Source organism: Oryctolagus cuniculus, chromosome 3 (assembly GCF_964237555.1).
Source record: "Oryctolagus cuniculus chromosome 3, mOryCun1.1, whole genome shotgun sequence".
Taxonomy (NCBI): domain Eukaryota; kingdom Metazoa; phylum Chordata; class Mammalia; order Lagomorpha; family Leporidae; genus Oryctolagus; species Oryctolagus cuniculus.
In genome coordinates this window covers 49,159,454-49,186,654 of record NC_091434.1, presented here as the reverse complement: position 1 = coordinate 49,186,654, position 27,201 = coordinate 49,159,454, and the positions used below count along the sequence as shown (strand labels likewise).

General features: G+C 40.0%; 1 protein-coding gene across 7 annotated transcripts in view; it reads right to left on the bottom strand.

The window, feature by feature from the left end:
- The window catches only part of STAT4 (signal transducer and activator of transcription 4), a 151,713-nt gene that overhangs the window by 92,448 nt on the left and 32,064 nt on the right, over nucleotides 1–27,201 (bottom strand). For 4 of the 7 annotated variants that reach the window (XM_051848344.2, XM_051848343.2, XM_008258842.4 and 1 more), the window contains 2 exons: nucleotides 21,372–21,500; nucleotides 19,709–19,853 (listed from right to left, as the gene is read on the bottom strand). In XM_051848344.2, the coding sequence (XP_051704304.1) occupies nucleotides 19,709–19,853; nucleotides 21,372–21,499 (273 nt within the window). In that variant the 5' untranslated portion in view covers nucleotide 21,500. Of the gene's footprint in view, nucleotides 1–19,708; nucleotides 19,854–21,371; nucleotides 21,501–25,000; nucleotides 25,133–25,439; nucleotides 25,459–25,503; nucleotides 25,671–27,201 lie in introns of those variants that run through there. The other 3 variants (XM_008258843.4, XM_008258848.4, XM_008258847.4) reach the window with 3 other exon arrangements.

The window sequence follows — 27,201 nt, the reverse complement described above, 5'->3', positions numbered from 1 at the left end:
TCTTTCTCTTTCCTTGCCTCCTATGTGTGTGTAGAGGCTCCCAGGTCCCCTATGAACGGCCAAGCTGACAGAAGGAGCTCAGATCCCGGAGAGCCATGAGAAGGAAATCCACCCACTAATCCACCAGAATAACATTAGACTCTTACGCGAATGATAAATTAATCCCTATTTTCTGATTGTTTCATATAGTTACTAGTGTTATTCTACTGATACTCTACTCAAGTCAAGAGTGGGTATATGTATTAAAAACAACTCATTTGTGGACTCAAAAGGCTTCCATAGCCTTGGCAGCTCATGACAAGAGCCTCGTGTGATCACTGACGTCATAAATAAGAGTGTCAACTGTTAAATCAACAACAGGAGTCACTGTGCACTTGTTCTCCATGTAGGACCTCTGTTCTTAATGTGTTGTACTATGGGAATTAATGGTAAAACTAGTCTTCAAACAGTACTTTATCCTTTGTGTGTCTGTGTGGGTGCAAATTGTTGAAATCTTTACTTAGTATAGAGTTGATCTTCTGTATATAAAGATAATTAAAAATGAATCTTAATGAAGAATAGGATGGGAGAGGAAGTAGAAAGTAGGACAGGGGTGGGGAGAGGGTGGGTATGAGAGGAAGAACCATTATAATCCAAAAGCTGTACCTATGAAACATATATTTTTTAAATAAAAGCTTTCTAAAAAAAAAAAAAACTCCACAAGCCTTTTTGATGCATGTATTTAAGACCAACCACACTAATGAAATCATCACAACTAGGAATGGAATTTTAATAATAGGTATGTGTACTTTATCTGTTAATATTGGTGAAAAACTGGAAAAAATGAATAATAGCTGAATAAAATCATGCTGAAAAATAATATAGCAGCAAGGAAAGATGTTGAATGTTCAAGTGAATATATTAAGCTCAGTCAGGAAGGAATTTATAAAAGTATTAATTTTTAAAACAAGATAATAGAAGGAAACATACTATAATGCTCATAGTGGTTATCAGCAAAAGAGGATTACAGATGATTTATCTTTTTAAAAACTATATTAAATATGTATCACCTTTGTAATAAGAAGTTGCTTAAAAATCAGTAAGTATGATACTAAGGTGCACTAACAAAAATACATAACCTAACTTACAGGAATTCAGAAATTAACTCTCCACAATGCTCACGATTCATATGGTTTGATGTTCAATGACTTAAGAGAGTTGGCTAACTTTAAAAGAAGTCCTGAAACTATTCATTCACATGCTTGTCAAAAGGCCTTGTAGAGAGAATTTTACCAACAAGTATATGTTATTAATTTATTAGCAAGGCTGGAGATTAGTATCTATATTTAATTTTTTAGTAGAGCTAAAAAGAATTAAACACTTGGAAAATTAATAGTCCAAAAAAATCTTCTTCCTATTGGAAAATGCATGGAGAAGTATTTTAAAAAATGAGATGGTATTCTTCCATTTACTGAGTTCTTTTGTTCACTAAGTGAACCATGCAGAAATGAATTTAATTTACAGCAAAAATGACAAAATGAAAAATTTCCTAATGATTTTATCAGTGGGAGTTTAGAAAGGCTACAAAGTTTGTTCTTGCAATGCCATTCCTTCGAGAGTTTAATAAGAGGAAATAGACTGAAGATGCTTAGCTATGGTTTTGAAAATGAGAAAACACTTGGGAAATAGGAGGGTCCTTTGTTTCTCTTTGGCTTCTTTCTTGTAAAAATGAGAATGTAGGAGGCAAAAACTGGTGATAGATGCCAATTAGATCATTTTAAAATGATAATTTAGATATATGTAGATTTTTAGTTTCACTGTACTTTTAAGATAAAATAAAAATTAGAAATGGAATGTGCATTTCTAGAGGACTGGTGAAATGATGGTACATCTATAAGCTGTGAAAGACACAGAACATTATAAAACATTGCTGGGAGAAATTAAAGATCTGAATAAATGGAGATAAACTTCATATTTATTGGTTGGAAGGTTTAATCTTAACACATCAGTTTTTCCCAAAATGATCTACAGATTCAATGTAACAGCAATGAAAATTCAAGTAGGGTTATTTGTGGAATTTGAGAAACTAATATAAAAATTTACATGAAAGTTCCAAGAATAAAGAAAACTCAAGAAAATTATGAATAAGAATAAAGTTTCTGGACTTTTATTTCCATATTTGAAGACATATTATGAATATATGATAATTATAAGGTGGTAATGGTACAAAGAGAGATAGATCAATATATTAGAGGCTCACCTGACTTATGTCAAAACCACCATTGCAGTGCAACAAGGGGGGAATGATCATTTGCATAAGGGTTCTGGATCAACTGGATAGCCAAATGGAAAAAGTTTGCCTTGATCCCTACCTCACACCAGACACAAAAGTCAACTCCAATGGACCATAGTCCTAAATGTGAAAGATTAAGAAATTAAGGTCCCAGAAGAAAAATCTAGAAGTATGTTTTGAACTGAGGTAAAAAATTTTTTAAACAGTTGAAAAAAGAACAGTAGCTATTTTTAAAATATTGAAAAACTAGATCTTATAAAAACTAAGAATTTTTAACTCAAAAACTCAACAACAACAAAATAAATGAAACATTTCAAAAAGGCAAATTATGGGGCCAGTGTTATGGTATTTCAGGTAAAGTTGCTGCCGCCTGTGATGCCGGCATACTCTGTGGGCACCGGTTTGTGTCCCAGCAGCTCCACTTCTGATCCAGCTCCTTGCAAATGGACTGGGAAAAGCAGTGGAAGATGGCCCAAGTGCTTGGGCCCCTGCTACCCATATGGAAGACCTGTAAGAAACTCTTAGCATCAGCCTGGCCCAGTCCCAGCCATTGCGGTCATCTGGCAAGTGAACTATCAGATGGAAGATATATCTCTCTCTGTCTTTGTTTCTGTCTCTCCCTCTCTCTGTAACTCTGTCTTTCAAACAAATAAATATTTTACAAAGAATAAGGCAAATTATCCGAATAGATAAGTTTCAAAAGAAAATATAAAAATGGTCAAGAAATAGATACAAAAATGCTCAACACTACTCATTATCAGGGAAATGCAACTAAAAACCACAATCAGATACAGTCTTCCCCTAGTTAGAATGGCTATTATCAAAAAGGGAAAAAATGGCAAACACTGATAAGGACAAAGAGAAAAGGCAATTCTTATTCATTATTGGTGGAAATGTAAATTAATACAGTCACTAAAGGAAAAACAGTATGGAGGTTTCTCAAGTTAAAAACAGAACTTGGGGCTGGTGCTGTGGAATAGCAGTTAAAGCTGCCACTTGCAGTGCCAGCATCCCATGTGGGTGCTGGTTCAAGAACCAGCTGCTCTACTTCCAATCCAGCTCTCTGCTATGGCCTGGGAAAGCAGTAGAAGATGGCCCACGTCCTTAGGCCCCTGTACCCACATGGGAGACCTGGAAGAAACTCCTGGCTCCTGGATTTGGATTGGTGCACTTCTAGCCGTTGTGGTCAATTTGGGAGTAAACCAGAGGATGGAAGACCTCTCTCTCTCTTCCAGGTCTCCCATGTGGGTGCAGGGGCCCAAGGACTTGAGCCATCTTCCACTGCTTTCCCAGGCCATAGCAGAGAGCTGGACCAGAAGAGGAGCAGCTGGGATTTGAACTGGTGCTCATATGGGATGCTGGCAATGCCGGCAGTGGCTTCACCCCCTATGCCACAGTGAAAGAGTTACAAAGAGAGGTAGAGACAGAGAGAGATGTATTCCATCTGATGGTTCACTCCCTAGATGGCTGCAACGGCCGGAGCTGTGCCGATCCGAAGCCAGGAGCCAGGAGCTTCTTCCAGGTCTCCCATGTGGATGCAGGGGCCCAAGGACTTGGGCCATCTTCTACTGCTTTCCCAGGCCACAGCAGAGAGCTGGATTGGAAGTGGAACAGCCGGGACTAGAACCGACGCCCATATGGGATTGCCAGCGCTTCAGGCCAGGGTGTTAACCCACTGCGTCACAGTGCCAGCCCTCCATGAGCTTTTTAAAGATTCCTGTGTATATGGATTTCAAAATTTTTGCAACAGAAAGATGTCATTTTATTCCATTTCTAGAAAGATTTTCAAGTACCCTCATGTATCTAAAAGAACTAAATCAGTAAATAGAAGATACGCAGCACTCCAATGTTCACGGCTGCACTATTCACAATAAAGCCAAGATATGGAATCAGCTGATGTGCTCACTGACAGATGAATGGATAAAGAAAGGATGGGACATATACACAAAGGAATATTAGCCATAAAAATGAATTTTTGTCATTTGTGGCAACATGTTAATAACTTAAGAATGGTGTTATGTGAATAAGGCAGTCACGGAAAAACAAACACTGCAGTTCTTATTCACATGTAGGATCAGAAAACATTGATCTTGGGGCTGGCTTTGTGGTGTAGTGTATAAGGTCGCTGCCTGTGATGTCAGCATCCCAGATGGGTGCAAGTTTGAGTCCCAGCTGCTTCACTTCCAATTCAGCTCCCTGCTAATGCTCCTGGGAAAGCAGCAGAGGATGGCTCAAGTCCTTGGGTCCCTGCACCCACATGGAAGACCCAGATGAAGCTCCTGACTCCTGGCTTTGGCTTGGTCCGCCCTGGCTGTTGTGGCCATTTAGGAAGTGAAGCAGTGGGTGGAAGATTCTCTCTCTCTGCCTCTCCTTCTCTCTCTGTAACTCTGCCTTTCAAATAAATAATCTTTAAAAAACTGATTTCATAAAAGAAAAGAGAATAATAGTGGTTCCTCGAGGATAATTAGGGTTGCAGGAAGGGCGGTTGGGTAACAGGTGCCAAAATACAGCTGCATTGGAAGAGTAAGTCTGTTGTCTTCAGGACAGCAGGGTGACTATAGTTAACTACAATTTATTACTTTTTTTTTTATAAAGAACTGGAAGGGAGGAGGCTCCCAACCCAAATAAATAAATGATTACGGAGATGAAAATACAGATACCCAGATTTGATCATTACACATTGTATACTTCACTCATGTATTGAGTTATCACACTGTGCTCTATACGACTGTACAATCAAAATGTGTCAATTACATTTTTCTAAAAAAAACTTAGAAACTATTGATTATCCTTTAGACAAGACTTGGAAAGGCAAGGCACAGTGCAGAAGAAGACATCTGAAATACTTAAATCTGACAAAAGGATTTATTCAGAAGACATAAAGAACTAAAAGTAAATAAAACAGAAACAAGTTTTAAATAGGCAAAAGACTTCAACACTTTAAAAAGGATTTCAAAATGGCCACTTAGGATAAGATTCTCAACAGTATTAATCATTAGGAGACTGAAAATTAAAATTGACACTTAGACACCACAATACACACACTAAAATGAAAAAAGTCTGACAATAACTTGTGTTGGCAAGAAAGTGGAGCAGCTGAACCCCCATATACCTCACATATATTAATACAATCACCATGGAAAATTGGTGGCAGCAGTTCCTAAATCCAAATATCTGGAATGCCCTGTTAACCAATAATTCCATCCCTGGGAATATGTTCAAAAGAAATGAGTGCTTATGTCTACTAAAAGATACAAACAAGAATGCTCATAAAAATGTTATTCATAATATGCGAAAACTGGAAATAGTCTGCTTCTCTGCACAGAATGGGTAAGTTGTTGGGTATTTATATAATGGAATGCTAAGTTGTGATTTTTAATAAAGGAAGAATAAACACATACACAAAACATGGATAATTCTCAGTGTAGAGTGAAAAACATATAACCCAAGAAAGCCATGCACTCACATCAAGTTCAAGACAGCCAAAATACGGGGCACTGTGGAACAGGTGGTTAAGTCACTGCTTGGGATAACTGCACTCCATACCTGAGTGCCTATTTCAAGTTTTGGCTACTCCACGTTTCCAATCCAGGTTCCCGCCAGTGTGTCTGGGAGGCAGCACATGATGGCCAGGTACTTGAGTTCGTACCATCCATATAGCAGACACGGATGGAGTTTCTGGCTCCTGACTTCAGCCTGGGCTAGCCCCGGCTGTTACTGTGGGCATTTGAAGAGTGAAATAGTAGATTCTCTATAACTCTGCCTTTCAAGTAAAATAAATAAATCTTAAAGACACACACACACACACACATACACACACAGCCAAAAATATCTACTGTTATTGCTATTAATTAAGTCATAGTAATTGGGGTTTGTTTGTTTTATGAGTAATGTTGACTTGGAGATACTTGAAAGAGATTTTAGAAATATTCTGTATCTTGACCTGATGTAGTCATATGGGTGTACATAAAAAGTTTCATTAGGCTGCACAATTAAGATTTATGTTCTTTATGTTTATTATGCAGTGATACAAACATTTAAAAAAGTGATACACTTGGAGTGAGTGCTTAGCCTAACAGTTAAGATGCTGGTTATGATGCCCTTTCCTAGTACATACCAGTACCTGGGTTCAATACCCAACTCAAGCTCCTGAGTCTAGCTCCCTGTTAATGTGGACCCTGGGGGATCCAGTGCTGGTTCAAGTGGTTGGGTTCCTGATACTCCTGTAGGACACCCAGACTGAGTTCCTAGCTTCTAGTTTTGGCCTGACCCAGCCCCAGTTGTTTTGGGTATATGGTGAGTGAATAACTGATGGGAACAATCTCTCTCGCTCTCGCTCTCGCTTGCTCTCTCTCTCTCTCTCCATCCTACAAATAAAAAAAATTAAAATGATGTTCTTTGCCCTAAATGTATTGTATAAACATATGATACACTATTTGACCTCAATCTACATCTTTTTCAGTCTGATTGTATAACTTGCTCATGAACGTTGAGCAGGCAGTGAAAAAATGGCAGAGGCCCTCTAACAATCACTTTGTCATTGTACTGTGTGTGTTTCATTGTGTGAGGAACCTCAGAACCTTCTGGATTCCTAGAGCTCATAGCACACTTGACTGGGGGATAGGTACTGGTTCAGAAGAACCACTCCCCCTGCACCCACCCACCCCTGCCCCCAACCCCAGCTGAAGGCGAGCTCCAGGACATTTGCTTTGCCTCCCTTTTGCTCTGTCCTTACACCTCTCCAGAGTTAGCACAGTTTCTCTGTTTTCAAATGTTTGGTGTTTCCCTCCTTCCTTTGAAAGGCTTCCTCAGCTGTGCTTGCTTCTGGTCCTGACCTTTTCTCACGTGAGCCATGTGTTCTAAGTACATTTCTTGGTGATGCCAATCCTTTCCATTCTTAGAAATTGCTGATTGCAGCAAGAAAAACCTGTATTGGTCTTAAATACTCTAGCAAAACTGCATTTAACATCATGACGTGACATTTGCTCCATTTAGTTAGAGACATCCATTACAATAAGGCAAGATTCATCCTTTCAATGTCAGCTCAACTCTTTTACTAAACAAGATACTGAGCCCCTACTATGTACCTGGCTCTGGTTTAAGCGCTGAGAATGCCAAGATGACAGCACGCAAGGAGCTCATGGTCGTGGAGGAGACGGCAAATATGGACAGTTACAGTCACAGTTGCTGCCGATGGGCTTCCTGTGACACATCACTTTAGAATTTATCAAAGTCATCTTTTTATCTGACCTCTCCCCCAAACCTAATCTTCATTATGCATCAACGTCTATGTAATTACTCAAGCTAATGCTCTCAGTTATCACTTATTGTTTCACTTCCTTACACATTTCAAATCTACTCACTCATCATAATGCCTTCACCAAACTATCTTCCAATGCCAATATCTATTTTTCATCCCATTGCCACTGTCTACCTTAACATCTTATTTCTTTTTTTCTTAAACTATTGCAATGATGTCCCAATGGTCTGCATCCTGGTCTTCAACTTCAACACTGCTATTCTCCACATTGTTGCTATGGAGATTTTTTATGTCTATGTCTATATCTGTATCTGTGGAAAGATTTTTTTTTATTGTTCAGGGAGTAGAATACAAGAATCTAAAGGAGCAGATACTATGAGTTGATGACCAATGAAATACTAATTTTTTCAAACATAAATCCTCACAAATATGAGGAACATTATAAAAAGAAGTTTTTAAAAAATATTTAAAATGTGGTACTGCTTGTTTTCTCATTCCTACATCTCTAAGGAGGCAGAGGTCACAAGTAAAGTGACAGTAGACAGGCAGTTCTGGACATCATCGATAAACACAGGGCTTTCATGTTTTAGGCCCCAGAGTAGCTCTTGGCTACTTATACCAATTCACCCTTAGAAGCCCACTGAGCAGCTGGGGGTAAGACGGTTATGCTGTCAACCAAAGTAGTCGATCAGAGGATCATGGTAATAAACTACAAAAAATCAACCATCTATCAAGTCCTTGGCCCTGGGCCCTCATTATTGGAAGGGAGTAGTGGGAAGAAATGGGTGTCAGGCGAATATTTTGTCCCCAGACCACCACTGGAGAAGGTAGCAATGGAGACCTGGAGTATTTAACCTATTCCTTAAATCCTGAATTTTGGTTGATGAATTAAAACAGATACTTTTCTAATGACTTCTTTGGACTGGTTAAAGGCATTTGCTCAATGCCTATGAACTAAATTTAGATATCTACTAAGTTTATGTATTTTTTTTTTATTTGACAGAGTTAGACAGTGAGAGAGAGAGAGACAGAGAGAAAAGTCTTCCTTCCGTTGGTTCACTCTCCAAATGGCTGCTACGGCCAGCGCGCTGCGCCAATCCGAAGCCAGGAGCCAGGTGCTTCCTCCTGGTCTCCCATATGGGTGCAGGGCCCAAGCACTTGGGCCATCCTCCACTGCACTCCCGGGCCACAGCAGAGAGCTGGACTGGAAGAGGAGCAACCGGGACAGAATCCAGTGCCCATATGGGATGCTGGCACCACAGGCGGAGGATTAACCAAGTGAGCCATGGCGCCGGCCCCAATATCTACTAAGGTTTTTTTTTTTTTTTTTTTTTTTGACAGGCAGAGTGGACAATGAGAGAGACAGGGAGAAAGGTCTTCCTTTACCGTTGGCTCACCCTCCAATGGCTGCCGCGGCCGGCGTGCTGCAGCCGGCGCACCGCGCTGATCCAAAGGCAGGAGCTAGGTGCTTCTCCTGGTCTCCCATGCGGGTGCAGGGCCCAAGCACTTGAGCCATCCTCCACTGCACTCCGGGGCCACAGCAGAGAGCTAGACTGGAAGAGGGGCAACCAGAACAGAATCTGGTGCCCCGACTGGGACCAGAACCCAGGGTGCCGGCGCCGCAGGTGGAGGATTAGCCTATTGAGCCGCGGCATCGGCCTCTATTAAGTTTAGACATCTACTTGATGATTCATGTAAATCACAACTTTAAGGATTAATACAAATGAATTTCAACCTGAGTTTTTACTATATTGGCTAACATTTACAGGTAAATTTATTTATTTATTGCCCATTTTTGTACTTTTGCTTATTAAATCTACTTTTACAAAATTATATAAAAATATTTCAAAAGACTTACAAAAGAACTTTGGATTAAATGTATGTCTTTGGAAAAGTGATAGGTCACAATGAGTTATATAATGGACAACTTTCTTATAAGTCTTCATCTACACATGACGGGGACAACTAAAATAGGACACTTTGAAAAAACTGTTAGAAGAATTGCACAATTATCTTACTTTTAAGGCGATTATCCACCCAACTTTTTCTTCATGACCCCTATGAGGGTTCTCAGCAAATGGAACCAATGAATAGTAAAAACACATGACTCCAAACATCTTTTTCTCAGCTGGCATTTGCATCTCTCCATCACTTTCAGCAATATGATTAGTCATCTAGTTTTCTACCTGACCATGGACTGTCCTCTGGGACTGACAACACCTTTGGAAGTTTCTGCTGCAGGCTCCATTGGTATGTTCTAAAGCTTCCATGTCAGCTCCTGGTCAGCTCTGCCAGTAGCCCAGGAAAGCATGTTTCCCAAAACTAAGACTTTGGAGTAAATTTTTCATCACCTGAATAGGTTATATTTTTTCCCTCTGGTATATTATAGCTAGTTTTTGTGTTAGGGAAAATAAAATCTATCTAATCTTTGAATGGAAAGAGGAGAGAAACAACAGCTTTAGAATTCTCCAATAATTTTTGGCCCACAGCAGCCAACAGGTGGGTCTCCCTGGAGAGAACACTAGCTTTGTACCCTCAAGGCAAACTACATGAGCCCTACTTTTAAGAAGCCCAAACTGTCATTTGGGATTAAAAAAATATGTTTCACTATACATAAAGTAGTTATTGCATAAAGAAGCCTCAGACTCCTGCATAAATTTGGAAAATTGGAACTCAAGGAAAGGATAAATCACTATGAACTCAAGCACTAAATTGTGACAGAAGAGTTAACAAAGAGGAAGCATAATCTAAGCAGTTCTTGGCAGGATAAATGCTTGGGGGGAAATACGTACAAAATGATTCATGAATGAAATTTTAGGTTCTTGGGATCCTAAGCTGATCATATTGGATTCCAATTTAGGGAATTGTCATGCATACTTTCCACCTTTTGTTGATCAGCCCAAACTATGCAGGAAGCAAAATCTTGACAACCAATTCACCTTAAATGGCATAGCACACAGATCTGTCGGTCTTTGAAATATGAATGCTGTTATACTGGCATGGGGTGATTAGCTCAGAGGGAGGCAAACTGTAAGTGAATGAGTGAGTGAGTGAGTGTGTGTGTGTGTGTGTGAGAGAGAGAGAGAGAGAGCGATTTCAGGAAGGAGCTATGGAGTGACTGACAAACTGGCTGCCACTCCTGTGGCATGACACGAACAACTGAACCCTCGACTCAGAGCTCCTCCAACATTAACACAAAGTGGCTACATATTTTTGTCAGGTCTGGGTTGAGGTCATCTTTGTACCTCTGTGTGTGTGTGTGTGTGTGTGTGTGTGTGGTGTGCAGAGGGGAAGGAAGAGGAGTGGGCTGTGAAAGCAGCATGAGTTGGAGGATAAGATCTAGCAGGGTTTTTTTTTTTTCCTCCTAAGGTATTACAAAATGCTCTTCTAATCCTCCGCCTTATCATATGGACAATTTCACATCACCAGATATTCAGAATCAAAAACAGAATTTTTACAGACTGGACAAGAAGGAATCTACCAACGACCCAATTTTCAGGGAGTTCTCAGCTCTACAACATATTTTTGCTCAAGCACACCCCAATGACCGCCAAGTCAGAGACCACAGTGGTACACAGGGTAGGACGTGTGAGGTGTGGGTGACATTCACACGTGTTCTCTCACCCACCCGGTCCAAGACTCTCACTGATAGAGTCATTAACCTGCTCTGTGAAAAATACTGTGTAGATGGTGGGATTACTAACCACAGAGTTAACACCAAAATCCTGAATAGAGCTTTCTAATTGATAGAGATTGTTTTCTATAACACAAGAGTCTTGATGTGTATTTTCCCCCACTTTCCTAACACTAACTTTTGAGGAATAGTCACAGAAGTTGGTATAATTTAAAAACCAAAACACAGGAAATGTATGTAAGTTTCATTATTTCCTAGTGCTTAAAATGTGATAACATAGCAAGAATTCATTATCTTCTTAGTTAAATAATGAATTTCCTATACGATACTCACAAAAGGCACTGAGTACAAAATGACACAGAAGGTGGATTCATTAACTCGTTAAAAATTGATAAAGAAAAACACACGAAATTTTAAGATGCAAAATGGTAAGTAGATCAAGAAGATTTTGTATTGACTTTGAAAAAGTTTGACTTTCTATGTGCCTTACAACATAGTTTCAAAACATTTAAGCAAAACCTTCTAGTTCAGGAGAAGCAAACCACACTACTAGAAGACTGTAACATACCACTCAAAAATCAACAGAATTGTCTATCATGTTTCCCTGCTCCACACTTCATTCCTAACAGTTTGTTTAAACAACCAGAGTAACTTCTACAAATAGAAATCAGTTTATGTCACACCTCTGCTCAAATCTCTCATAGTTTGCATCACACTTAGAATAAGATGCAGATTCTTTACCAAGGTCCACAACTATTTTATAAGTCAGCCCCAGTTTACCTCTTTGATCACCTTTATTTCTATCACTTCACGTTGCAGGTGAATCTTTGTAAAGAATGACAATCATCTTGTAACTGTGGAATTTTGTCCATATATTACTTGGATTTTTGTAGATAGTCTATTCTTTCAATTTCTCTTTTTAAAAATATTTATTTACTTATTTAGAGAGAGGGGAGGTTTCCAGTCCATTCTGGATTACCCCTCAAATGTCTGCAGTGGCCAAAATTAAGCTCACTCCCTGTCTCTCACAGTGGTGGCAGGAACCCACTCACTGCTGCCTCTTAGGACTGCATCAGCAGGAAGATGGAGACAGCATCAGGAGCCAGGTATGAAACCCAGGCATTCCAACAGGGGATGTAGACATTTCAACTGAAGTCTTACCCACTAGGCCACCTCTCTGTTTTCAATTTCTTATTTACTCTGTTTTCATTTGTTTCTAGTAGTATTTTTGACATCATGCATGCTTGACTTCTGTATTTAATTTTCTTCAATAGTTTCTTCCATGAGTGTATCTTTGTGATAAATTTTCAATCTTGTTTAACAACTCAGCTGGGTGTAGAATTCTAAATTGATAGAAGTCATATGCCAGCTCTGTGAAGAAATGTTTCTAACCTCTTCTTACTGGCTACTGTTTTCAAGTTGGCTTTCAGTTTATCTCTCATCTCTTTGTAGGTAATGTACTTATTCGTTTTCTCACCACTTTTAGGATATTTTACTTTGCTCTGACATCCTGCAGTGTCTTTTATTTATCGTGCTTGGGATCCACATTTCTATATTTTAAGCATGTATGGAAACCACATGATAGTTCCTACTTTCAATTCCGTTTTACAGTTTTTTTCTTAATTTTTGCTTCTGTGATTTCCCTTAATTTGTGTTAAGCTTACCTATGCATTTAAAAGTATAATTGTCTAGCATTTCTGTGTATCTTGGAGTGGAATGGTCTTTAAATTTATCTAGACATAAACAGAAGTCAAAAGTGGAATTGTGGACTCTTTGGGCACAAACCATGAGCACTATATACCAAAGTACACAGGCACTCCAAAAAAGTTCAAGTAAAATGCATATTTTGAAAAAAAAAACTGAGCATGGATTTCAAAAAGTTTTTGTACCAAAATAAATTTATGTTTTAATTCCATTTGCCTATGAACTTTTTGGAGTATCTTTGTATACAAAAAGTACCACTTAAAAATACAGAAGGTTAGATGTATACATGAGCAAGAAATACTTGATAGTAAGTACATATTTTAATAAAGTAAGAAAAGAGCAACAAGTGCCCTGAAGAAATAAGATGGATTCAGTCTGACCACAAGAAGCAAGCATAAGGCTACGGAGCCAGTGCACATGCCCTGTGATATAAACTGGTATAATGATATTTGGAAACCGCTTTTGGCATGATGTAGTTCAGTTAAAGATGCACTCAATCCAGGACTCAGCAGCTGCACCCCAAGTGTTTTTCCCAGATAACATCTTGCACATGGGCACCAAGAATGTCCACCATTGTTCTAAGTAGCAAAGAAATACTGGAAATAACTCAAGTGCCCATCAACAATACAATGGATAAATTGTGAAATAGGCACATACTAGAACATTACACAGCAATACAAATAGATACTGCTACACACATTTATGAGGATGAATCTCGGGAACTCTGTTAAGTGCAGAAAGTTGCTGGAGTGTACATACAGGGTAACCTCATTTATGTGAAACTCAGCAGCTTGCAAACCTAGATATTCTACTGATGAGGGACACAGACATATGGGTAAAACCATAACAGAAAGAGATTGATAAAAGCAAATTTTGATCAGTGGGTTTTCTGGGTGGGGAGAGAGAATAGTAGAGTTAGAAAAGAAACATGGGAAGCTTCAGGATACCGTTTGGGTATAAACATGTCAGTGACAGCTTTTGAAAGCCAGAGTCCTTTGATGATTTGTATTAGGAGGGGTTGATGGGTGCATTGATGGATGCTAGATTCCAGTGCCATGGAGTCCTTGAATGTCCCGTGTGGAGAAGCTTGGCAGTAGGAACCAGCTTTAACATTCAAATGCATGCTTCTCACAACTGAGTTCTGGCAACCCAGGGAACCAGAGCACACTAGAAGCCAGTTTATTATTTAGATTTGTGGAGGAGTGTGTTGTATAGCTTACAACTAATCTTAAAGGGAAGAAATAGTGGAACATGCCATTCATCCTACATTACTGAGGACAAACATTTCTTAAATTTTACATAGTCTATGCATTATGCCTTTATATCTCACCTCTTAATGCTTTCCATAGTTTTTTCATTTGAGTGGGAGAAAAATGTTTCTTGAGGTGAACACTTATTTGATATTTTAAACAGCTCTTAAATTTTATCATCTTTAAATAAAAAATTTTTTTAAAGTACATGCAACATGATTCCATTTTTATTTAAGTAATCTGCATAGCCATTCATTTATTCAGAAACTGTTTATGGATCACCTACCAAGTATCTAGGCACTAGAGATACAGCAGTAAAGGAAACACAGAGAGAAGAAGGTGAAATAAGAAAAGGAAGTTTGCAACAGAAACTAAGTCACACTGTTAGGGATTTACCCAAATGAGCTGAAAACTATGCCCACACGAAAACCCACACATGAATGCTAATAGCAGCTTTATTCACAGTTGCCAAAAATGACTAAACAAACTGTAGTACATCCACACAAGGGAACGTAATCATAACAGAAAGAAATGAGCTATCAGACCACAAAAAGACATAGAAAAACTTTTAAATGCAGACTGCTAGGAGAAACAGCCAGTCTAAAAGACTACCTGCTGTGTGATTCCAACTGTATGACATTCTGGAAAAGGCAGAACTACAGAGAGGAAATGATGAGTAGTTTCTGGGGTTTTGGTTGGAAGCGAGGGAGGGAGGACTAGTTGGAGGACAGGAGATTTTTTAAAGGCAATAAAATCTTTCAGTATGATCCTGCATTGGTAGACACTTGACATTACACATTTGCCAAAACCCGTAGAATTATCAATGAACTCTAATGTAACCTTGGACTTTGAATTAATAAGAGCATGTCATTATTAGTTCATCAACTGGGACTAATGTACTATGCAAAAGCAGCCAGCTAACATAGGAAAATGGAGCAGTGGGTGGACGGAGAAGGAATATTTGGTAACTTAAAAGTTTTTATTTTTTCCAGTATTTCAGATATACAGTTTTAAGAGCATAATGATACTTCTCACCCTGCCCTCCCTCTCCCTCTTTTTCTTATTTTTCTTTTAATTTTCACAAGGACATACTTTGAGTTTAGTGTACAATTACAAGCTTAACCCTCCACTAAATACAGAATTCAGCAAGTAGTAGTAAGTGGAAAAAACACTGTTCCTTTAAAGACAATGGCTACAAACAATAATCAAATCTCAAAGTATCAATTTCGCTCATATATACTGAATTTTTTGTACTCTGTATATTAGTTACCACAAATCAGGGAAAATGCATGACATCTGTCTTTTGGGGACTGACTTTCTGTACTTTCAGAAAGCTCATTTTTTTCTGTAAACCTAAAACTTCTTTAAAAAATAAAGCCTGTACTATTTTTTAAAGTCCAAGAAAAAGGCACAGCATTCTTGAAATATCTAGGGCAGAAACTTATTTCTAGAAAATTCTTACACAGACCTTACTGTATGCTTTGCAAACCATGTGTTTAAGGTTCATCTCTCGGAGTGGGCACCAATGTTACTCCTCTAAGCCCCAAGGAAGCTGAGGCCAGAGACTGTAAATAAGTGACAGAGCCAGCATTTAACTCAATCCGCAATCTTTGCTCCAGGCCTTGACATGAGGCAGCTCCCGGCAGAGGGGCCAAGATGAGCTAGACAATGGTGTTCACAGCATCTGCCTTGGCTGGAGACCAGCACTCAGCTGGTGCTATCCTTTGTTCCCCAGGCTCCCGACTCCCCCTTCACCTCTCCTTCTTCCTTTAAAAGTCATCTTGCTAGCTTGCAAATTGGGAAAGGCACTTTTGGGACTAAAGAGATTTGCTCTTCCCACAAGTAGGCTCTTGAATAAACTTGCATCAGCTCTGCTCTTGGGTGAATTGGCAGTCCAGTGCCAAGCAACCTGGACCAATTTTAACCATAGCAGCCTGGACCAATTTCAACCATATCAGATACAGTTGATTAAAGTATCAAAACCAGAGACCTCAGCTGTTCAATAAAGCACCAAAATAAATTTGCCTTATACCTACTTAGTTGCCCAGGTAACATATTGTTTGCTCCTCTTGTTACAATTGTTAAAATGGTTTGTGTCTAAAACCCCAGAAGATGAAAATATTCAAGCCAGAGAAGCTCAGTGTCACTAGCTTTTTGATAGGAGCTTTTTACTTCATTTTGTGAAGAGGAGGAAATCTTGTTTTATAAAAAAAAAAAATTTGTCCTATAAAGAAAAACTTAGAGGGAATAGGACAAGTTAGATAAAAAAGCACAAAATGTGGGTTTGTTTAGGTGTAAAACTAGCTGACAATGATCTTTATTACTATTTTCTATTATTTTCTAAATTAATAAAATTTCCCAACAAGTGTAGTTTATAAAATAAAAATTATAGAAGCACAAAAAAGCAAGTTTTCTCCCTAGCTCACAATATCTTCATAAGCTGGAGAAAGCATGGGCCGGGAGGGTTATGGAAAAGTTGATTACCTGGTACTAGGTTACAGTTAGATAGGAATGAAAACCTTTGTTGTCTACTAAAAGTAGGGTGACTATAATGATAATGAACTGCCTATTTCTCTTAAAAAGCCCTAGAAGATGGATTTTGAAAGTTTTCATTGTAAGTAAATGTTAAATACTTGAGGATATATGTTTACCTGATTGAACATTATGCCGTATATGCATGTATAAAAACATCATATGGCATGCCAGAAATACATACAATGTTATGAGTCTGTTAAAAATAAGATTTAAAAACTATCTATCTTAATTAACCAAATTGTTGTTTGAATTCCTTGTTTGTAGGAGATCATGTCGGGAGGGGGTGGAAGGTTACAAAAGGAGGTCAACCTACCCTGGAACACCTTGTGACCTGGTTAGACACGTCCAGCTCAGGTGAAAGGGACAACAGGTGATGGCTGTTATCTTGCAGCCATAAGTTCACATCTCAGTGGGAGGTGTGAACAAGGGCTAAAGCCTGTGGAAGGCTTCTTTGCTGTGGCGGCTCCCTGGGCAGGTTCTCTAGGGATGGATGCAGACTGGGTTAGAAGAAGGGGGACAATAGAGGATTCCTGGTGGCGGGACCCTCCTGGGGCTCAGAGTCATTTCACAGTGAACGTGCTGCATTTGGGAACAAGCAGTAGATCTACTTTTCCCTGGGCAGGGATGGTGAGGGAGCTTTGGGAATTTGTTGGGAAAGCTCTAAAGAGGAACGATGTTGGTGAGCCAGTGACGAGAGCAGTAGTTTGTGCTTGAGGGGAATGTGATTGGGATTCCAAGGCAGATTCTTGAACAGTGAAGGAAGGAAGTAGAAGGGAGGTTCTAGCCAGATTCATTATTTCAGGACAGGTAAACAGTCTCATATCCCCGTCAAGAACAAAAGCCCCTGATCTACACTAAGATTCTGCTCTTTTCCCTATGAACGAGAAGAAGAACCATTTGTTGAAAGCCTGCTTTTTGTCAGAATAATGCCGCAGTCTTCCTCACAATTCCCAAAAGCAAAGAACAATCATCCTCATTTATGTTAGCAGATACAGAGACTCAGAAAGATGAAGTGAGTTGGTGAAAGCCACATTTGAGGCCAGAATTTTAACTCAGATCCTCTTAATTCCAAAGACCATGCGTTACCCATTTTGTACCTCTGCGCACCTCTAGTAACGTGACTTACAGGATCTTTGCTTTTAGGGTAGGTGACAGTAAAGCTTTCTAAAAAGGGACAGACAAACATTATATACACACACACATATAATGCAGACATACATTTTATTTTAGGCTATATGGGCCACATGGACTGTGTACCAACTTCTCAACTCAGCCATTATGGTGCAAAAGCAGCCACAGAAAATACAGAAACCGATGAACATGCCCGTCTTCAGATAAAATATAAAAATCTGAAATTTGAATTTCATATTTTCTTGTTTCACAAATATTCTTCTTGAATTTTATTTCATGATTTAAAAATCTTTATTTTTTACAACTGCTAAAAATGTAAAACCCATTCTTGATCAGAGGCCACACAAAACACAGGCAGTGATCATTTGATTTGTGAGTCAAAGTAGGCCAGCCCCTGATCCAGGTTTATTGATTAGAACACTAAGCTAATGAGGCCAACAATAACGTACAAGACAGTTTGATGTGCACTACAAACATCCTGTTTTGTTAACAATATGTGATACCCCTACCCCTGGCAGAGTGTCATGCAGATTTGTAAGGGATTAAAAGGGCAAAACTGACTAGTGCAATCCAAATAACAGAAAAAACTTTCTATCTATCTATCTATCTATCTATCTATATACACACACACCTCTCTAAATGTTGGTAAGGCCAAGCACATTTGTACTACAACCTAGGTTAAATTTTCTAAAAGATGTACATCTCATAAGTTTGTAATTCTAAGAATGCCTCACAAAGAAATGGCACAAGGTATTTTTATATTACATGTGTTATACAGGCACTCAGTAAATATTACAACAACCTATGTTCGAAGTTTATAAAATAGCACCTCTGGGTTTAGCTCTATATTAACTGCCTTTCATTCTTTCCATCCCTGACTCACTCCACTCATTCTTTAATCAATAAACATTGCACATCAACTATAGGTCCTGGTTCATGCTGGGCACTGCAAATTCAAAGGTGATTACAAAATCGTTTCCTCAAGGAACCCACAGTTTTGGGAAAAGACAAACATGCAGAAATAGTACTAATGTAGATTATGCTGTCACATTCGCAGATACGTTCTGGGTGCCATGGAAACACAGAGATGGGCTCTGCTGGAGAGAACCTTTGCTATGGGGGCAGACCATACCAATGAACACTTTTCAAGGATGTGGGATCTGAATCAAATACAGAAGGATGCTTATGCTTGTAATGTTTCCTCATGTGAATGGGAATCCTCACCCTGGAATGTCACACGAAAGACAAACGCAAGGGAGGACAGCTATGACATTTTTGTCTTTTGAGCTTCTGTCCCAGTAGTGTTGAACTTGACCATAGCTACACACACACACACACACACTCTTTTCACTTACAGTGTAACAGTAGAGTGACTACAGCTAACAATGATGTATTTTTGTATATTTCACAAGCTGTAAGCGAGGATTTTGAACGTTCTCACTACCAAGTCATGAGAAATATTGAAGGTGATGAATATGCTATTTGTCTTGATCTCATTACACAATGTACACAGGAACAGAAATATCACACTATAGCTCATAAACATGTACAATTATCACATGTCAATTAAAAAAACCCTTATTTTTGAAAATTACCAAAAAAACCCTCATGAGAAGTAAATATTGGACAATAAAAGCACAATATTTTTAAATAGTAAGAAAACACAAATTTTTGTCCCTTAAATTTTGTTGGAAAATAATGCAAAGGGTCTTTCAAAAGTTCATGGAAAATATGTATTATGAAAAAATATGGATTTCAAAAATATTTGTACACAAATTTAGTTTTTAATTCCACTTTCCAGGAACTTGTTAAGCATACACTTGTGTAAGGGTAGATGTTTGTGTTTTCTGGTGTTTCTTTTCTTAGACTGAGTTTAAGATACATACATGCACATATTCTGAAAAAGTAGAATGCATTCTCACCTGAAGGACTTTCCTAATTCTTTTCAGATTGTGTATCAAGAGTAGGTTTTTCTCTTTGGAAACACGGCCTAACTGTTCATCCAATTGTATTAGCAAGTTTTGGAGAAGAATTGTTGCCATGGTTTCATTGTTAGATGCCGCCTCCCTAAAAAATAAAGTGCTATTACACAACAGGAAAATCTTTGTAAAATGTCTAGGTTTTTGCCACGCTCATTTAAAAGTGGCAAATCTATTCCACAGTGACAAGCATTTAAAGGTTTTCAAAAATTAAACTGGACACATGATAACTTGCTAAATATCACTAACAATTAGAGAATTGCAAATCAAAACTGCAATAAGATACTGCTTTACACTTATTAATATGGCTATTATTAAAAAATAATTCATGGCAAGGATATAGAAAAATTGGAGTTCTTGTGTTTTACTGGTGGGAATGCAAAATGGGGCAGCCACTGTGGAAAATATGATGGCAGTTACTCAAAATATTAATCAAAAAATTAACATAAGAACCAGGAACTTCACATCTGGATATAACCAAAAGAACTGGAATCAGGAACTTGAACAGATAGATATTCACATACCAACATTCATAGTAAGTGTATTAGCAATAGCCAAATGGAAACATTGACAGATGACAGATTTGACTGGATCAAAGGGCTATTTGTACATACAATGGAAACTTCAAAAAGGAAGAAAATTCTGATCTATGTAACAACATGAATGAACCTTGAAAACATTATACCAAGTAAAATGTCAGCATCAAAGAACAAATATTGTATGAATCCACTTATTTTAAAGTACCTGGAGTAGTCAAATTCATAGAGACAGCAAATAAAATGGTAGTTGCCAGGAGCTGAAGTTGGAAAGAACTGGGAGTTACTGTTTAGTGAGTACAGAGATTCAGTTTGGGAAGAAGAAAATGTGTGGATGAATAGTGATGATAGTTGCTGAACAGTATGGATATACTTAATGCCACTGAATGGAACACCTAAAAATGGCAGACTCTACATTATATATATTTTGCCACACTAAAAGAAGGATGACTGGAGGAAAAAAAAAGTTTAAATTGTACACAGTAGGCAGAGTTTTGAAAACTGAATTGGGCAGTCTGAGACAAAAGAAGCTTTGGGGAGGTAGTCCTCATGCACAAAGCCTTAAAAGGGTCTTAGGAGGCATACTAAATATTGAGCTTATTATTTGCCTTCAAGTTGCCCCAAAACTCTAAGAGTATACAGGAAGGGAGCAAAGAATAGGGAAGACGTTTGTTGTGTAAACAGTTGGGGGCAGTGTGAAGTGGTTTTGGGGACAGGGAATGAGAGTTTCCTGGAAATGATGGGATGGGAGTTCCTAAGGAAAAATATTTACATTGAGTGTGTGATAGAGAATTGATATAACCAATAGTTTCATTTCTTTTTTTATATTTAAAAAATTGCTGGAGCTTTGGCCTACCAAAAGGCATAGCACCGAAATCTTTAAACTTTCATCTACAATGGATGGAACCAGAAAGGACAATCATTCCCCTCCTTTGAGAAGGTTTTTCAAACCTTGAAGCAGTTCTTTTGCATTTATTGACTGAGTCCAGGGTGGCCCACAGAATAAATCCACATAGATAGAGCATAGAACTTATATACATCAGCATCTAGGAAAGTATGTTTGATCCTACCAGTCTTGGTTTTCAATCCACTGGGCCAGCAGATGTCGAATTTCCATAGGAAAGTTGTCATCGTAGAATTGATCTACTTGTTCCAAAAACTTGATTTCTAGCTGTTGGACTTGATTCCACTGAGACATGCTGTAAAAGAAGGGGAAACATTAAGAGTTTTAAAGTACTGCTGATTGATAGCTGTGGTACATGTGTTCTTTAGATTTCAGACAACGCTGTCCATTAGTTAACTGGGGAAAAAAGCGTTCTCTTGTTTTAGAGTCACCCAACTATAGTCAGAAAAGAGAAAGTGATTTCTTTTTTTTTTTTTATCTTTTATTTAATGAATATAAATTTCCAAAGTACGACTCATGGGTTACAATGGCTTCCCCCCCCATACCGTCCCTCCCACCCACAACCCTCCCCTTTCCCACTCCCTCTCCCCTTCCATTCACATCAAGATTCATTTTCGATTGTCTTAATATACAGAAGATCAGCTTAGTATACCTTAAGTAAGGATTTCAACAGTTTGCTCCTACACAGAAACATAAAGTGAAAAATAATAGATGATTTTTTTTTAAATGATGATGAAATCAGATCAGACCTATTGTCATGTTTAATCCCAGTGAGAGTCAAGTTGGGAATTGATAATTTCTTTTCTTTTTTTTTTTTTTTTACAGAAGATCAGTTTAGTGTACATTAAGTAAAGATTTGAATCGTTTGCACCCCCCTAGAAACACAAAGTGAAATATACTGTTTGAGTACTCGTTATAGCATTAAGCCTCAGTGTACAGCACATTAAGGACAGAGATCCTACATGAGGAGTAAGTGCACAGTGACTCCTGTTGTTGACTTTACAAATTGACACTCCTGTTTATGGCATCAGTAATCTCCCTATGCACCAGTCATGAGTTTCCAAGGCTATGGAAGCCCCTTGAGTTCTCCGACTCTTATCTTGTTTAGACACGGTCATAGTCAAAGTGGAGGTTCTCTCCTCCCTTCAGAGAAAGGCACCTCCCTCTTTGAAGACCTGTTCTTTCCACTGGGATCTCACTCACAGAGATCTTTTTGCCAGAGCGTCTTGGCTTTCCATGCCTGAAATACTCTCATGGGCTTTTCAGCCAGATCCGAGTGCCTTTAGGGCTGATTCTGAGGCCAGAGTGCTATTTAGGACATCTGCCAAATTTGGGGCATGCTCGGGCTGACTTGCCCCAATTGGTAGAGTTGGAAACATACCAGGGGATTCCAATTCAATCCCATCAAGGTGGCATGTGCCAATGCCATCTCACTATTCCAAGTGATCAATTTCAGTTCACAATTGATCATAATGAAAGGACTAAGAGTCAAAGGGAGCACATAAACAAGTCTAGTATCTGCTAACACTAACCGATAGAGAAAGTGATTTCAATCCAAATACAGCAACTCCTTTCCATTTTTCTGTCTCCCTAATGACAGAATAACCTTCTTCCTCTGCCCCCAAACTACATCCTCCCTTGTTCTAATATCATCTCTGTTTCACCTTTTCCAGGAAGACTGTGTTCCTCTTCCACAACACACCTCCAACTGTCTACACAGGTTTACACTCTCAGCAAACTCCTTCTCTATCCTTTGGTCTTTCTGCACTACTACACGTGGAGGAACTTGAAGGTCAATTTGCCATACCTCCTAAGATGGTCTTATGCTTTTTATGTGAGGAATACCCAATAACACCTTCTTTTATATGAAACTGACTTTAAAAGCTTCAGAGTTGCTGGCTTCTAGAAGGAGTTTTATGTTTCTGACTTCTGATCAAATTCTATCTTGGCTTCCTGAAGAATTTCATGGATGCATTTTTGTGAGTTCTAGTTCTTTCAGCTCAAGAGATTTCTCAATCAATGAATACTTTTATGTCTTTCTGTGATTTTGTACTAAAAAAATTTTGCACTATGGCTAGGCAAAATTTTAAAGTCTACCTTTAATTTTTCTCTGATGTGCATCTGACAGTAGTTAAACCCTCAAGTTACTTGAGGAAGAAACCACACTGGAGACAAATTGTCATTTTGACAAAAATAGATCTATTTCTTATTTTCAGGAAAGTTAATATGACATCTTGGAACTGCAGCATTTTATTTTTTAAAAAGTCAAATTTTTTATTGTTTTTCAGCCATACTAGGTCAAGGGGAAAAATCTCTTTTACATAATTAATCACAACTGTGGTATTTCCATATATCTCACAGGTATGTTAAGGTTTGCTTTTGCCTTTAGAACATCATGGTGATACATTTTATCTATGCATTCTCCAGGTTTCATACAGCACCATTTCCACAAGCTCCAGTAAATGATCCAAAACATATAGAAAGAAAATCATTGCCAATGTCTTTAAAGTGAAAGCTAGTGAAAAAAGAAATAAGGTCAACTTTTCAGATTATATTTTTGAAGACCTTTACACATTGCAATTCTACTTATGTTGCAAGTGCTTAATAAATGCTCATTAAATCATCAGTGAATGGCACTCCTTGATACCGCTATGAATAGTGCAGAGAGATAGTCAGCATTACTCCAGGAAGAAAACCCATGAAGACCAAATCGGGGAAATGACGCCTGCCTGGGACGCTATGACTCTTAGTGATGGACCTTAGGTTTCCTGACGCCAACCCAGTTTCTTCCTGATACTGGATGTGATTCTCTTCACACAAACTGGAACATTCGTTCCCATGCTGCTATCGACAATGTCCTGCCAGAGCTCTATCCATTTTTTCTACAACAGACAACACCAGCTAAAAACAGCATTACGATTTTTAATTACTACTATTGTAAAAGCCTTCCCATGATACAGATAAAAATACATTTTTTTTCTAAGAAATTCTTCTATTAAAGGTAGTTCAGTCCTAAAACAGGGGCTTTCCTTCCAAAGAGCTAATCTCAGGGCTGGAAAAAGGGGGAGTGGAGGTTGGAAAGATTATTATCTATACAAAGCTAAAATATACATGAAAAAAGTAAATGTTTATCTTTGGTGCAAAAAAAATTTTCGAAATCTGTAGATTTTCCACGAACTCTGAGGATCTCTCGTATACACGGATTCAACCCTTTTTGGCACCGAAAGCAGCATTTTCATTCCGTTGTCCATGAACTTTTCACGGTGCCCCCGCCTGGCGCTAGGACATGCTTGCCCGTTTCATCCACTAGACGTGCCTTTAGACACCCGGCAGTGAGTGTCCTCGCTTTCCCGCTCTAAGGGCTGATGCTCCAGTCCCCACAGCGTGAGACCCCGGCAGCGAGCGGCGCCCTGGGCTCTGTGAGCCATGGCTTGCAGGGGCTCCCACCTGCCCGAGACCGCCTGCCCGGGGCGCACTCACTGGCTGTCCTGCGGGCATTCAGTGGCCCACCGAGCCAGGACAGAGCTCCGTGTGGGCCCTGAGTGGGGACACGCCTCCGCCACAGCCGCCCCCGACCCACAGCCGCGCCCAGGTTCCCCGCCCTCAGGGCCGCGCCCGTGAACCTCAGCGTGGGACCCTTCTCTTCACAACGACCCCTCCTCAGACAGATTCGAGAGAAGCCACGGCCAAAGCGCCCGGGGAAAGCAAAGCCGTCGGCGCGCAGCGCCCGGCGCGCAGGCAGACGCGTATCCCAGTCGGGAGAGGCCACACCACGGCGCGGGCTGCCCTACTTACACGGCGCTGCCTCGTCCCCGCTCCCGGGCCGCGCTCCCGGCCACAGCCAGAGTCGCCCCCTCACGTTCCCCGGCAAACAGCCGCTGACAGCGTCGTCAGCGGGACATTTGCATTTCTCCTCCCACTTGAGGCTTTCCTGTGCGTCAGGGTTTGAGTCCCTGGGACTTTACTTGGGTAGGTTCCCACCCACTCTCTATTCTAGATATCTTGGGGTTGGGGGGTGGAGAAGGTGAAGGAGAAGGTCAGGCTGAAGCCCACCCACCCCCGGAGGGCGCCCTCTTCCCTCCAGCCACGTCTCAACCGCGGGTGGCCCCAGCGGGGCCGGAAGAAGAGGAAGGCTTGTGACACTCTCTTCGTTATCGCCAATGATTCCCCCAGAGGTTGCGAATCGCCTGCCAGCTTCTTTACCCGTGGTAAACTCAGCATCAGACCCACTCACCCCGGTGAGCCCGCCCTTGAGGTCAAAGAGTGGACAGCCGGGGCCAAACCCCAGACTCACAGACCTCCCTGTGCTGTGCACGCCAGCAGGATCCGCTCACTGCTCGCTGCTTGGGGCTCGCTCACCGCTCACCGCTCACCGGAGGCTGGGGCCACCTTTGTGTAGGCCGCCAGTGCCTACCCCTACTGGCCCAGCACCTGGTAGCTATGGTGGCTTTGGTGTGTCCCTCCCCCTCCCGCCTTTGTGACATAGGCCTGTTCTAGAACTGCAGAGCTGGAAGGAGCCTTGCTCCCGCCTGGTTCTCAATGCCTCGGCATGGCAGGGAGGTGACTCAGTGACAAGGAGTTAAGCCACCACGTTGGCTTTTCCATATCCATGCTGTTAGTTCATTTCCTTGGAGCTGGTAACTAACTCCTTGTTACCTAGTCAAAGTGCGACCAAGGTCCTGTAAAATAAAGACAAAAATAAAGGAAGGCAGATGAAAAGCAAGGTGGAAGTTGTGACCCAACCTGATCACGCAGGCCTAGAGCCATATGCCCGGGTAAAAGGCCTACTTCCCACCGCCCCAGCCAGCCACACAGGGACCCCTCTTGGATTCTTGTCCTCCCCAGGTGACATGATTTTCATGCGCTGAAATGTACCCTTCCCCAATAACTCGGTCAATCCCAGAGTCTCGTTTTCTATATCCCTCTAAATTTACTGGTCCTGGCTTGTGTGGCCTCGCTGCGGTTTCCAGGAGCTTCTGCATGTACAAAGTCCCTGACTCAGGCGATTCTGTAAGCTACTGGAAAGAGTCTGGCTTTCCCCTGGGGAAATGGTCACTGTAAGAAAAAGTCCCAATTTTGGTTCTCCAAGTTCTGGACCCTTTGGCCCAACGTTTCCAGGAGATTTTGTTCCCTGCAAGAGTCTATTCATACAAGTCTCTTCTGCTGCCTAAATGAACATTAACATTTTAGTACTGGAAATTCTTCCCCTAAATTGTTCACTTATGGAAATCTCATCCTTCTCCATGGAGAAGTTACTGTAAGACCAGAACCCATAGCAACTTTCCCTGTTCTGAATTCTTGTTACACTTCCTGTCCACACTAGCACTGCCCAATGGAAATAAAACATAAGGCATATAGCTAATTTTAAATTGTCTAATAGTGATAGTAAAAGAGGAAAAAAGTAAAATTAACTTTAATACTGTCAGTTGCCTAACATATACAGAAATAACATTTCAGCATATCACAAATACAAAAAAGTTTTAATGAGATACAGGATACTTCAAAAAGTTCATGGAAAATGATATTAAAAGATAGGTTCATTTTGATGCAAAAAAAGAAGCCCTACATCTACTGTTTTGTTGCCTCATCCTAAAAGAGAAGTCTCCACTTACAGACTTTCAGAAAAGTAGATTCTAGTTCTGGAGTGGCAACTTCTAGTGGTACAAAGTTGGAAAAGTCACCTAGCCCCTCCGGGCCCCAAATGCCTTGTCTGTAAAAATGAGTATATTGAGGCTGTCATTGTGGCATAACTGGTTAGGCCACTGCCTGTGACATTGGCATCCCATATAGGCAACAGTGTATATCCCAGCTGCTCTATTTCTGATCCAGTTCCCTGCTAATATACCCAGGAAAGCAGCAGAAGTATTTGGGCCCCTGCACCCACATGGGAGACCCAGATGAAGCTCCTGGCTACTGACTTCCTTCTAGCTCTGTCCTGGCCATTGCAGCCATTTAGGGAGTTAACCAGCAGATGGAAGCTTTCTCTCTCTCCCTCT